Raw genomic sequence first — 14,854 nt, 5'->3', positions numbered from 1 at the left:
CCAAACATGACGTAAGTGTTGGGGATCATTTGTATGCACCCCCCCAACATTTGCATCTGTCCAACAAGCCGAATCTACTGATGGTAAACAAGACACTCGAAGATAGCAAAAATGGCTCTCATGACACATGGTTGAGGTTTATTATAATCAGATACCACAACAAATCGTTCATTTGTTTGGCCCATTTCAAGCAAGCTTCACTCAGCGCCTTAAACTGAAGAAAGGGGCAACTATAATCCTGCAAACAATTTATCCACTTATTGACTAGCTGTTTAAACAATTTCTGATTAAATTGAAAGTTTCTTAAAGAGACCGTATTGGCTAGATGACGCAAGATGCTAGTACAGTAACAATAGGATACTCCAAGTACCATACAAAACTAAATACCGTAAGTCCTCTAATATAGGCCCGGGCCTTTATTTTACTCAAGCGCATCGCGGTCCAGGCCTTAACATAACATTATGGTATGCATTCAGAACACTAACAACAAATACCAGTAATTCAGGCTAAATTCCAGTGTAGAAATATGGTAACAAATACATAGCAAGCATAGGCTACCAGAAATGCATTGTAAACACCATACACAGTGATAATTAGGTTATTGATTCATAACAAAAGGCAAAAGACACCTTAGCGCTCCAAAGTTTAACCATTCCTGTCTTGTTTGGTTTGAAGTAAAAAAAAAAAAAAATCCTCCAATTCTGTTTAATCCTCGTCCTCCTCAGTTTCCTCCTCCTCTTCATCTCTCCCTGTAAACTCCTCATCACTCGTCCCAGCCTCTACAACAAGTTCATTATTGTACAGCTCCTATTCATCCTCCTCATGTTCCGCTGCACGTCTGTTCTCATCCTTACGCAGGCAATTGAAAAGTCTTAACGTTACTTGCGGCCTGATGGATGGGTTCTCTTCCATGTCAACGCGATTTTTTAAAGTCCCTGGTTCTGTTAGAGACCGGCCTTTATTTACCTTCGGTGACAGCGAGGCCGGCCAATGTTGGAGACCCGGCAGCTAATGGAATACAGGCCAATATTAGAGGATTTACGGTAGTGTGTCTAATGACAAAGGTTAATATTTTTTTGTATTACAAAATACAACCGTAGATACTTTGCTTACATATCGTTCACGCGATCCTTCTAGCAAACATCACCTTTTCCAACATATAAGTTAAAACGATAGTCAATGGAGATTGATCAAATGCAGCTTACTTGTTTATTGGTGTTTTCAGATCACCCGAGAGAGAGAGAGCGTGCATATGGTTGCCAGATTGGACATGTTTAGGTAAAACACTGGATAGTATACAAATTCTTTTCACAGAAAAGCTCTGTTTGGAGGATTTAATTACTGAAATCTGGCAACCGCATGAACGCGAGCTCTTTCTCGCACGTGGATGATCTGAAAACACCCATAAACAAGTAAGCTGCATTTTATCAATTTTTTTGTTTGAGATGTTTTGCTTAAAGTGTGTCATTTAGCTGGTCTGTGTTGTGTCAGGATGGTCAGGACTCAGGAGTCACTTCACTGAACTGCTCTGAGCTGTGAGCTGCTGAAATAAGCCAATCAGAGCAGAGCTCAACATTAATATTCATGACCCTTCCAAATGAGGCAAAAACAGAGCATTACATTCTAGGGACAATTTATAGGGTTGTAAATGGACCTGTAAAACTGTATCTGGACAATTTTCCCCTTAAATAAGCCACATACCCTCTATGTAGATATCAGAGAACAATTTAACATAATGTTTCAAATCATTCTAGGGCACCTTTAATATTCTCGGAGTCCTTAGAAATTGATTTCTTTAAAAGCCAATATCTCCCTTGAGCATTTTAACTTTGCAGATGTTGTTCATGCTCGAACAGCAACATTACACACTAGCTAAAATTAGAAAAGTGAAATTGTGTTTTACCACCCCTTTAAGAAATTAATGGATCAGATATAGATGGTACATTAAGGGCTGAATTTAAAACTCGTATCACTCTTATTTTAAAGTTTAAATTGTGATACTACATGTTTAATGATGTCTTCTAAAATGCATTTATTTCTTTATCTACACAGAGAGCGCTAGTCCAGAATCTAGAGTTCAGGCCATTCACTGTCTGGTTCATAAACTGCCAGAGAGGAACAGATTAGTGCTCAGTCTGGTTACCAAGCATCTCGCCAAGTGAGTGAAAACTTTTTTTTTTTCTGCATACACAATTTTTTTTGTGTACATTCTCTCTCTTCTTTCTCCAACCTTTTACTTATCTCGGCCATCAGCCACTTTTTTTCTCTCTCATTATTTCTAACTTACTCCCTCTCTTCCATGCTTACCTTCACTACACAAACACACACCCCTCTTGCAGGCAGCACTAGTAGACTACCTCTGTTGCTGAGCAACAGGGCAAACAGGCAGACAGCACTCTGTAGAGAAGAGGCTGAGCAAAGACAACTCCACATTGACTTTCATAGTCTCCATGCTGTTATCTAGATCAACTTTTTTTTTTTTTTTTTTTTTTTTACGAGAGAACAAGCCTTTGCCCTTTACCATTCAATCCAACAACTTCCCACTAAGAGTAGAGAGTTAAGCACCAGCTTTCTGTTAGAGATTAAATCAGTAAGATATTTCTAAAGAATGTTATAGCTACCATTACAAGGCTTTACCTCAGGCCTCATATTTTTATATTATGCGAATGTAAGCAAATTGAAGATAAGCGCATAATCTCTCTAACCTCCGGCAATCAGTGACTGGGCAGCCGCTTTTCCTTAAAAAATGGAGTGGGATTTGCTGGCAGCCAATGATGTGCAATTGGAAATTAAATTCAGGTTATCCGCCACTAAATTCCTCTTCCATCCACTCCAGCCCTCGCAAAATGCTTTAGGAGTTGGCGCAGTTGCACACCCATCAGAGATGGAGAGGGAAAAGCCAAATGTTGACATGTTATCTGAAATGGAATACGAGAGGTGATTAATTGCTGTCTGTCTATGGCACAGATCTTTTCAAAGTGCATTCTTTAAAAATGGTAAACTGGCATTTTCAGGGCTGTTGTTAGTTTGCATTGTTCTGAAATGGGGACATTTCTGAATCTTCAAAACAGTGTCACCTGTTTTCTCAAAGTAGTCATTCATAGCTATTTGCAGGGAAAATGCAGCTTCTTCTTTTTTCTCTCTCTATTGGATATACAGTGCCATTCAAAACTTTAGTGTATGTAAGATTCTTTTTTTGTTATGTTACTTTTTATTTTTTCTAAAAGAGTCTCTTATGCTCAGCAATGCTACATTTGTTTGATAAAAAATACTGTAAAAAAAAAATTGAAAGGGTAAAAAGTATGACTGCTTTTGTGGTCCAGGGTCACATTTGCTAATTGGGGGGAAAGACAAATTAATATTTTTTTAATTAAAACAACATCTAACTATTCCCTAAATACATATCCTAACTAAAAGTTGTTTCTCTCCACTACCTTGTGTGTTTGTTTGTTTGTCTGTTTTTTTTTTATTTTTATTTTATTATTTTTTATTTTATTTATTTATTTATTTTTTCCATTATTTAGCGGTTGTCTATTGTGCTTTTTCTTCTAGTTTGTTTTTCCTCACACTGTATGTATTATGTATAATTTTCTTTATGTATTTCATGAACAATAAAAAAAAAGAAATTTAAAAAATAGCCCTGCACGCGCTCCTTCCTATAATGGCAGTAGATAGGTTAAACCATTACAAAAATTATACAAAAGTATGACTCAATGATACAGTGAGACACGCCATATATGGAAAGTGTCCAGGAGGAATACTATAAGGTTTTACAATAAATAAACTATTATTCAGTCAAAGCACTGAGCTTGGCCGTTACTCTGTGCGCATTCCTGTAATACTAATACGAACCGTCAGCAGGTGCGGTGCTCATGCTTACGCACTGTTGTCATGACAACTGGTACACAATATTCCATTCAGGAGGATTTATTATTAGTATTGTATGTCATTAATACCAGGCGTAAACAGGGCCAATGTTTCCTCAAAGTGGTCTCGGAGCATATATTGTTGTTTGTGTTGTTGTTTAATCTGAATCTAATTACCATGTTCATTCAGTATATGCTTACATTAACCAAACTAAACTAAAAAGAGAAAACGCACCCGTTTCTGAGTCAAATGATCCAAATGAAGTAGGTATTTAACTGCACTGGACTGTTTTTCATGTGACCTTAGAAGGAATGGTTTCTCATCCAAAGGATGGTAAGGTTATGATTTCAGATGTTTAACAAATTTACCTACTGTAAATGTGTAAAACTTCTCCAACTGCAAGGCTAATAGTCAAAAAGTGTAAAAAGAAATGCCTTTATAAAAACTTTTTTTTTTTTTTTAAACCCTTCAAATATTTCTTGTTTTTGACATGCTGCCATCCCTCTCCTCCCTAATGAAAGTCATTTGGGTAATAGCTTTTGGCCACCTCTCTCTTATTTTGTAATTTGCCTATAATTTACACGACCGGAGTAAATCCAGCAAGGATGCAAGGCAGTGAGTCTGAAGATTGTGTCTCTAAGGAATCTTTATAATAGGAGGTTAACTGCATCTCACAATCAAAACAAATAATGCAAATGCGAATAAATTCAATTTACTCTCTATATATCCTGAAAATAAACAATGTGCTGTAATATCTTTCATGTTTCATCTTTCATGTTCTTTCAAGACATTTGATCATAACTTGGTGTGTGTGCGTGTGCATGTGCGTGTGTGTTCAGTGTTGCTGCCAACAGCAAACAAAACCTGATGACAGTGGCGAACCTGGGTGTAGTGTTTGGCCCCACACTCATGAGGCCGCAGGAAGAAACAGTTGCAGCCATTATGGACCTCAAGTTCCAGAACATTGTGGTGGAGATTCTCATAGAACAGCATGAAAAGGTGAGACTTTTCTCTAATGAGTGGCCTCTTCTCAAAACCAGTGAGCTGCCCAAAGTGTTGTCTAGGTTTTGCAGATCACTAGCTAGTACCTCAGAGAGATTCACAATACAGACAGCTGTTTGAAATGTTTGATTCACTGTTTGATTTTTAAACTTTTCTATAAGGCATTGCCTAAGCAGAGTTCACTGTGCTTCTCTTCAGTGCCAGAAGGGGGAGCCATGTGTGTTTTGACTGGACACTGCTCAGTTAGCTTCTCTTTCTAATGGCTCAAATACAGTTGGACTACCATACTCATTTGACTAAAATACAGGTTAAAACACTGATTTAATCGGCTTTTGATGACAGTAATCTGGTTAATCCTAAAATAGGGTTCATTCTGAGGGACAAAGAGAGAAAGAGTGAGATTATTTCATAATCTCTGAATTATTTAGCCTACATTTAAAACAGACTGATGAATTGCTTTCATTTTATATGCAATGTTGTGACCAATGCTCATATTTTAGTTGCGTATTCAAATAAAGACTACAATCTATTAATCACTTTTGCCGTATTTTTTTTTTTTTTTAAATGACTGAAATTAAAAAAAAATTATTATTATTATTATTATTATTATTAAAAATCAAAAGCTTTAAAATAAACAATTTAATTTGGTTAATAAAATGTTCACAGAACAACAGGATTGTTTTTAATTTTTTATTTATCACACAATTTTAAAAGACATGCATGCAAATGTAAGTAAAGTGTTGTTAACATTATGATTTTTTATTTATTTTTTATTACCTATTACAACATTAGTATACTCACATTTCAGTATGTGTTCTTAGGGTATGTAAAAAAGCTCAACATTTGTCAATAGTTCTTGTGTTCTGAAAAGCACTCTGAAGCAGCATCTAAAGTTCCAAAGATGGGCAGATTAATGTATGATATACTGCATTTCTAGACAAAATGATATTGCGTATGACCTTGATGTTGTTTTGAGGCAAGTTTAAATAAGTGGGCAAAGCGTTGAGATTCAGAAGGAATGACTCTGCAGAGCAGCAGACTGATTAGTTCCTCTCCAGACTGCTGATACCCCCAGATGCACTCAACAGACAGTGTTTTGCATTCAGGTCCATCTGTAGGGAGAGATAGAAAGAGTAGTTCGAAAAGTTGAGAGACAAAGAAGAGACGAGGGGGGAAAGTGTGTAGACTAAGGGCAAAGAGAGAGAGAGGGGTGAGAGGGTAACAAGAGAGAGGCAGAGCTGGATGGAGAAAGACGAGGAAGAAAGTCTGAGAGAGTGAGAGAGAGGACTGGGCAAAGACTGAGATGGAAAAAGAGAGAGAGCAGGCTTTGCTGTCGTCTGCAGAATTTCACAACGGTATCAGATTTCTAGCCCTTCTACCAGCTCCCTCATTCCTTTGTTCATCCCTGTCGAGACTTCCACACTTCTGTTAACCTCTGTCACTCACACTGCCTGTCTGGTGTTCGTATGTAAACACTGCGTGACTATAATGAAGCCGACGCTATTATGAAAACATTTCCTGTGTTGTCACTAAACGGCTGCCACTCATTCAAATGCACGTCGGTTTGAACTTTTCACAATCGACTGGGCAATGTGCCTTATTTAGGCTTAACTCTCATGAGAGGACTTTTGATGCCCGTTGCTGTTAATTAAGCTTGCAAACACTTTGTATTTAGGGTAAATTCTGAAATGTGAAGTTTATTTATTTACCCATTTTAAAGGATTAGTTCACCCAAAAATGACAATCCTGCCATTAATTGCTCACCCTCATCATGTCATTCCAAACCCATAAGACATCTTCACAACATAAATTAAGATATATTTGATGAAATCAGAGAGCTCTCTGATCCCTCCATAGACAGCTGTTTTGTTACCACTCTTAAGGCCCAGGAACGTAGTAAAGACATCGTTAAAATCATCCATGTGACTACAGTGGTTCAACCTTAATTTTATGAAAAGACAAGAATATGTTCTATGTGTTTTCCACGTGGCTCAGGTTATTTTAATAACAATAGAGAATGAGAAATGCTAAGCAGGTGTAGCATTCAATTTATTATAAATTACTACAAATTGTGCATTAAAAAAATTCACTTAAGATTAGGGATGCACCGATCCGATACTCGGGATTGGATCCGACACTCGGGTCTCTCTCCATTCATCTTTAAACTCTGTGTCGCGTTTGGTTACGGCAGTCAACACGATGAAACTCTGCAGGATGATTATTGTTCCTGTTATTATGCTTGATCTGTAGATAACGGTCTAATGTAATGGTTTCTCATAAAATTATTTTATCTTGCTGGCGTTGATTGCTGTAAATCGTGTTCCTTTCTACCGGTTGTCTGTTAGATCACAACACCGGACTAGATATTGTATTGTTCACACAGTAACTGAAATGTTAAACTGTTAAAAGAAACGGCTTAATAAAATATTGCATTGATGACGTTGTTACTTTACGGGTCGATATATCTTCCCTTTGTGTTTTGAACGTCTCAATGCAGACAGAGGGCAGCACGCTAACTCTGTGTTGCTTCAAGCGGATCATCCTGCGCACGGGATGTGCATACTCGCGTTTTATTCTAATCTGTTGCTTCAACCGCAACATCCTGTGCACGGGATGCGCATACGCGCTTTGTGGAGCCTTGCTTTATAATACTTTTGCGCTATGAAATTATTAACAGCCTTTCTTGTCCTACCCTATCTATAATATGTTGCTGTCTCATTAAAAAGATGTGCTATACATTTAAAATAAATGTAATTTCTTAGTATATAGGCCTTTATTCTATAAATATATTTACTTGTTTTTCATGAATGTATTTTGTGTAACATTTCAGTCCCTCCAGGATTTCACAATATTTTTTTGTGATTTTTGCGATCAATATGACTGAATTTGTGGAGGTAATTTCCAGAAATTTGTGAAAAATTTTGCGATTTTTTTTTTTTTAAATAATTAAGATACCACATTTACCATATTATGTATTATGTTAGATGCACAATAGTCATACACAACAATAGAACAAACAAAATGCACAAATCTTGTTTATTTTGGTATCTTACAAAAAAGGCCAGTGGTGTACTATTAGCTTTAATAACATGATCACTTAGGGTGGGAAATATCTGGGAAAAGTAAATACAGCAATAAGCAATTGCCTTAGGCTATATAAAAAGTTCTCAAAGAATTAATTACGGTAATCAAGTAAACAGCCAGTAATAAAATAAGAACTAATAAACAAATGATATGAGGACAAATAACTGCAATGATAAATAAATACAAAAATGCTTTTTTAAGTCATTTTGTTTTTTATCGTTTAAGTCAGGCTACTGTTATTTTATTTTATTTTTTTCCAGTGGTTGTTATTTGATAGGTAGCCTAGGTTGCTTTCACTTTAAAGATTACTGCCTACAATAATACACGGACCCAATAGCCTATACTGACACACTTCCCAAACCTATTCACTCACGACACTGCCAAGACGGATATTTAGACATAATAATGTGTGTAGGCTATTTGATTATGATTGTTCAAGGGCATAAGCCTATATAGAACAGATCTGTATACTCGCGAGCACTGACAGCCGGCAAACAATCCTCCGCCAGTCTGACATCCGTGTCTGGTCCGTCACCGTGTGTCAGGAACAAATTGAGTTCGTGGTATACAACGCTTTTATTAACTCTTTTTTTAGTGTTATCGAGCATATCATACTTTTATTTGGTCATTCATCCATCTAGAGTAATCAATTCGTCCGGTCCTGGCACTTAGGCCTATGCGAGACGAGATGGCAGGCGAGAAAGATTTACTTTCGCTTTTACAAAGACACACTGTGCAAGCACCCCAACGTCTGTAATCCTCATGAAAACAATGTATTTAAGCTTTAAATGAATTAGAGATAGTTCAGTTAGATATATATTTATTTATTTATTTTGTTTGTTATTGAAAATACATTTTTTGTGATTACTTTGCGGTGAAATGGCAAATTTTGCAGGATCGCAAAAAATGCGACATTTTTCTGATTTTGCATTGTATTCAGCGATCGCGAAAAACTGGAGGGACTGACATTTTACCAGATTTACAGCTACACTTATTCACTTTTATGATTTACTTAATTTTTTCCCACTAAATGTTTAGATTTTATACAATTATTGTGCACTTGTGATTTTGTAACGTTTGCTGCTGAATTATCTACTAATCTAATTTATTCACCATCTATAGTAGTATTTTTGTCATAGATTGTGATTATTAGGGCTGTAACGATACACCAAACCCACGATTCGGTTCGTATCACGATTTTTGACCCACGGTACGATACAAACCTCGATATGGGGGGGACAAAACAGTTTTATTCTGTACAGTATTCTGTAGCCTATTTTGCCGTCAATACCATATATCTGTATGGTCAATAGGCTACTGCCGATGTTTTCTTTGCGGTATCAATAGGCAATATATATTTAACATGAAGTATAGGGCCTCCTGTACATCAATACCAACAGAAGCGCCGCGTCAGACACGCTTCTGGTGTGCAAAGAAAGAGAAAACGCCACGCAGCCGCCCCGCGGATGACACGCAACAGAAACGCCACGCTCACACCACGTTGCCAGCCGGTTGGGGAAGCTTCTTGAAACACTTACGGCAAATTGTGTGGGTCTTGTCAACTACACGATTGCCATCCTTGTTCTCCACCGGGTAGCTGAAATGTTGCCATACTGCTGACTTAAAAGTTGGACCTGGAGAGGAAGGATAATTCTGGGAGTTGGAAGGGGTGTGTCGCGATTCTGCCTTCTCACATCGCGATACAGGTTCGTGGACCTGCGTATTGCGATTTCATATCGCATATCGTTACAGCCCTAGTGATTATATATTTATATACCGTATTTTCCGGACTATAAGTCGCTCCGGAGTATAAGTCGCATTAGTCAAAAAATGCGTCATGACGCGGAAAAAAACATATATAAGTCGCACTGGACTATAAGTCGCATTAGGGCAGAGCTGGAGCCGCGCGCATGCGAGCACCCGCGCGCGCATGCGACCACCTGCTCGCGTGCACTCGCTCGTGCCCGCTTCACTGCATAACCCAACAGAAGAAAGAAAGTTTGAAGTGAGTGAGAAACTTGTAAGGGACTGGCGAAAAGCAGAGGTTACTTTAATTGTGATGAAGAAGAAAAAGAAATCTACTTGCGGACTGTAAGCAAGATGGCCAGAGCTGAAGGAACGAGTCCACAGAGGCTTGAACTCTCTGCCGGGAGAGGCTCTGCCGCGCGAGACGAACGCTGTGAGAATCGTTCTCCGCTGCATGTTTTACTACATGCTGTTTGTATTTTGCAGAATAAGATTTTCTTTATGGGAGCATTTTGTTTGTGTTCAGTCTTTCTAAGTTGTTGTGTATAAGTAAATATTAGGCTACAGGAGCAGCATAGAGCGCATTCTCGCGGCTATATGTTTATTCTTGTCAGTCAGTATGAATTAAATTTGATATATAGGCTAAGTCGCACCTGACTATAAGTCGCAGGACCAGCCAAACTATGAAAAAAAGTGCGACTTATAGTCCGGAAAATACGGTATATTGTTCTTTCTATATTATGTTTTATTTGCTGTTTTTCTTTATAATGTTTTCTGTATTTAGTTGATTGTGTTTAACTCACAATAGAGTGATTTTCAATTCAACACACTGAAGTTCTGGAAGTGGAAATTCTACATTTTTACAAGTTTTAAACAAAACTGCATTGGTATCGGTTTATCGGTATTGGCCGATACTCAGAATTTTTAATATCGCTCTACTTTAGATCGTAACCATCAAGTTATTACACGCACCCCATAATGATTTCTCTGTAATACCAAACTTTATATATCTTAATATACTGTTGAATGTTGTTCAGCGGACGAGGTTAAAGCCAAATGGGAAAACCGAGGAAACCTGCATACGAGGAAAAAAAAATTCTCGGTCAGCGCCACCCGTTGTGCTTTCATCAATTCAGTTTTTATACTCAGGGACTGGTTTAGCCTAACAGCCAATCAGAATGATCTCGCTCACCGGCAGGCATTGCCAACGAGTCAACATGCTCGCAGGGGTCTGAATAGTGCCAATGGCACAAAAACTAGGTCGACAGATGCTCAAATATGGCCTGACAATGACATTGCCTGATGGATGACTATTGGCTTGGTGTGTCATGACTTTTAAGGTGTAAAAAGGACCATAAAAGCATCATAAAATGGATGCATACACGTTGTGCCCTGTATTCCGTGTCTTCTGATTCAAATTTCACAAAAGACACCAACATTTTGGCAACTGACAATATTAATGTTGTTGTAATGTTGTAATATTAAACAAATGATAATTTTTTTTATCAGAAATGGTTTTGACAGGTTGAAATCATTGACCGAAACAATTTAGTTTAATTTTACTATCTTTACTTTACTATCTTTACTATCACCTCAGAACACAACACCCTGAACAGCATAAATTTCAATTACTCAACTGTCCAAATTTAGTTATTGAAACTTTATTTGCAGCTTCGGATTTCAGTAAATCTGTTCAGTGCATCATTACTTTTATATGAGGAACAGAGTAAAATGACATGTGTTTCCTTGAAAGTCTTGTTGTCGTATTCACCATTCACTATTTAGAAAAAGTAGCTTTGCCATTCTACTTTATCTCATTTTGTGTTCAAGGCAGAAAGCCATGCAGGTTTTTGAAATACTTGAGTGTGGATTGTCTATTCCTTTAAGATACTGGTCTTGAGCACATCCAGAATCTTTATTTGTGTTTTTCCACCACACATTCACACTCGCATACATAATCATTGTTATTTCTCTGCAGGCGTCTGCTCTAAACAAACAGTTTACTTTGGTTTTTACACACACACTAACTTTTTGTTCTTATAGATATTCGGGGATGCTCCGAGCAGCTCTCCATGCTTAGTGACTACACCTCTCTCTGCGCCAACCAGACAGTCCAAGAGGCTCAGCCGCCAGAATCGCCCGCTGGCTGTATACAACCCACAGGTGCTGGATATCCAAACAGGTATGAGAGACTAATCGTGTTTAAGCACAGTGAGGTCAAGGAAACAGCACAAGGAATTAGAGTTGTCACATACATTTGCTATAAAATACATAATGACAAAATATAGGGCCTTTATTAACAGAAAGTTGGGATCAGCAGATTCCACCCGAGCATGGACATATTATATATAATATGTAAATTGATAAGATATTACTTTTTCTTTAATATTAAAGTGACTTTTTGGCAATTCATAGAGGTAAATGTTCAGTTGGATATCTGGTGGTAAAATGACAATTTTGTTTGCCGTTTATTTCCATTTGAAAATTGACCGTTTGCCTCATTGAGGGTTCATGACTTTTAAAGACTACTGCACACTGAGCAATCAAATGTGATGCTCTACTGAAACATGATGATTACCCATTGTCACTCTGGGCTACAGGATGTAGTTTGCCAGTCCATATTTAGGTGGATAACTGATGCTTTAGTGGCCCTCAACTGCTTAGAAATGTGTCTCGCAGTTTCCTATTTGGATTTTATATGCCACCCAACAGGAATGATTTCAGACTGGGATCAATGCAGGATTAGACTAGGTTTTGAGCAAAATGTTTTTATTTTTAGTACAGAACAAAGCAGATCATATCTCCAGCTTCACTTTTCAGCTAAAGAATTATGATTTTTTTTATGTCTTTACTTGTTCTTCCACACTAGAGCTGTGCAGGTATACTAAAACTAGTATTTGCTCTTTTCACAAGTAAATTAGCATATTGTCACAAGGCTTTCCAGAAAATGTAGGGTTTTGAAAACGTTGCAGTTCTTAGGTTCAGATTAACCACACTTTTCCACACAGATAGTATATACTGGTTATTTGTTTAGTAGAGTTTCCTGTGTTTTTTGGGACGTTACTTCAGAAAGTGGAGGTGGCCACTGCCAAAATAAACACATAAGGTGGAAAACTATAAATGTGTGTATTAATAATGAATTCATGAAAAGACCAAACCATCATCATTAATCTCTACATAATATGGCCCTAAACCTGCTCCAGAGCGTTATGGACCTTAGAGGTTCATCTTCCAACAGGACAACGAACCCTAGGTACACAACCAAGATAAACTAGGGTTGGGTACTGAAACCTATATAACAGGTATGCACCAGACTGAATCAAAACACAGATTTTAATTCCTCATTTCGGTCCCGCCCACTTATGTTCAAACACCCTCCTGCTCTTTGGCTGGTAATGAGCCAGAAAAAGGTGCGCTCCGTGTACGTCACGTATCAAAAATATTCTGTGTTTTTAACCACATCATGTTTGTTTAAGGTTCTACACATTTAAATGCACATAAATATTAGCATAAAACACACTAATGTCTATAGAAGCAACAATAACAATCCTTTCATGTGTCTTATCAATATTAGATATACATTTTATAAATAACTATAGTTTACTCTATTCTTCTCCCAGTTCAGCAGTCACTTACTTTAATGTATTTCATGAGATGAGGATGAATTTACGTGATGTAAATCCGACATATGATGTAAATCCGACAGATCTGAATCTCTGAGGCTAAACTAACATGGTGGCGCCCGTGCACATATTTGAAAATCAGAATACCAGATAGTTCATGATATAGTTAGCATGTTATATTTTGAATAAAAAAGAAAAAAAAAATACATCTGTGATACAGCACTATTGCGGCTGCTGTGTGTCATGTGAGAAGCATGACGTGTCGCCATGGAGACAACAAGGCAATGCATTCTAAAATATTTAGCCAGCTGAACCTTAAAGCATGGCTTTTTTGTATATATATTTTTTTAGCATCTTCAATGTCATCCACCATCGTTTTGTGGCTCTTTTTTTGTTTGTTTCTTTTTTGTGTGTGTATAAGTATCAGTTCAGGCACCGTTTTTTAAGCAATAACGGAAGTGTCTGTGTTTGGCTGGGAAAGGGTTAAATGACTCTTAAAATATTTGTTAATTTAAACAAAATGTTAAGAATGTTTTAGTCATTAATGTAATGCATTTCTTAGAATGTTCCCATAGCTTTTTTGAAATATTTAAGTTAAATTAGTATGTAATTTTATTTAGACATCAACATTTTTGGAATGGCACAGACAATTTTTTTTTTTTTTTAAGTTTTTTTTTTAAAGAAACTTAAGTTTGACTTGAGTTCAGTTGTCCCCAACTTTATATCCAAGCATACAAGTTATACAAGTTGTAAGGCTGCACAAGTCGATATGACTGAAAAACTGAGGATACCCGGATTCAGACCTACATATATTGTAATTAAAGTTTTCACAGGCAAATTTCATTCATGTTTTTCACTGGTGTTGAAAACCAGCTAATATAAATGTCAGGAAACAGTGACGTCAATAACCATGGATCACCGGATCTTTGGTAAGTTGTAAGGAACACTATATTGAGTCTAACATTTAGTTTAAACTGAAACTTGTTTGTTTTACTCATGTTTTCCCCTATTAAATCTTCAGCCACTCACTCAGGCTGAGCGGGGAAAAGTGTTCCGGTGGAAAAAAAAAATATGCCACATGCCCTACCTATTATACTTCTATTACTGGCACTATACTTACAATTTATGTTGGTGACCTTATATTAGTGAATAAATTAATCACATGCTACTGTTCAAAAGTTTTTTTTATTTTTGTTGTTTTTTAAGAGAATAATACTTTTATTCAGCAAGGGTGCATTAAAATGATCAAAAAATAGTAGACTTATAATAATAGATAATAATAGAGTAATAGAAGAAAAGACTTATACATTGTTACATATTTAGTTTAAGATATGTCTATTTTATTTATAGCATCATCAAAAAAAAAAAAACGGTATATATAAGGCACCTATAAATGTCTCTAGCTTGTGATGCTGCATTTATGCTTATACTGTAATTGTCCACAATAACTCTCTATTGTCAGTGAAATAAACTGAAAATGGTACACCTTTGCAAATGGTTACACAGGCAGTTATGTGTGACTTTCTGAACTG

At 36.9% G+C, this 14,854-nt stretch overlaps 1 protein-coding gene across 1 annotated transcript in view; it reads left to right on the top strand.

Annotated features, from left to right (window-relative positions):
- The window catches only part of arhgap10 (Rho GTPase activating protein 10), a 121,889-nt gene that overhangs the window by 87,044 nt on the left and 19,991 nt on the right, over window positions 1-14,854 (top strand). Inside the window, exons 17-19 of the mRNA XM_067441357.1 lie at window positions 2,053-2,158; window positions 4,707-4,866; window positions 11,743-11,881. Of these exons, the coding sequence (XP_067297458.1) occupies window positions 2,053-2,158; window positions 4,707-4,866; window positions 11,743-11,881 (405 nt within the window). The remainder of the gene's footprint in view (window positions 1-2,052; window positions 2,159-4,706; window positions 4,867-11,742; window positions 11,882-14,854) is intronic.

The sequence above is a fragment of the Pseudorasbora parva genome, chromosome 4 (genome assembly GCF_024679245.1).
Source record: "Pseudorasbora parva isolate DD20220531a chromosome 4, ASM2467924v1, whole genome shotgun sequence".
Classification (NCBI taxonomy): domain Eukaryota; kingdom Metazoa; phylum Chordata; class Actinopteri; order Cypriniformes; family Gobionidae; genus Pseudorasbora; species Pseudorasbora parva.
Note: the sequence above shows the minus strand (reverse complement) of the source record. Positions and strands in the feature narration are given on the sequence as shown.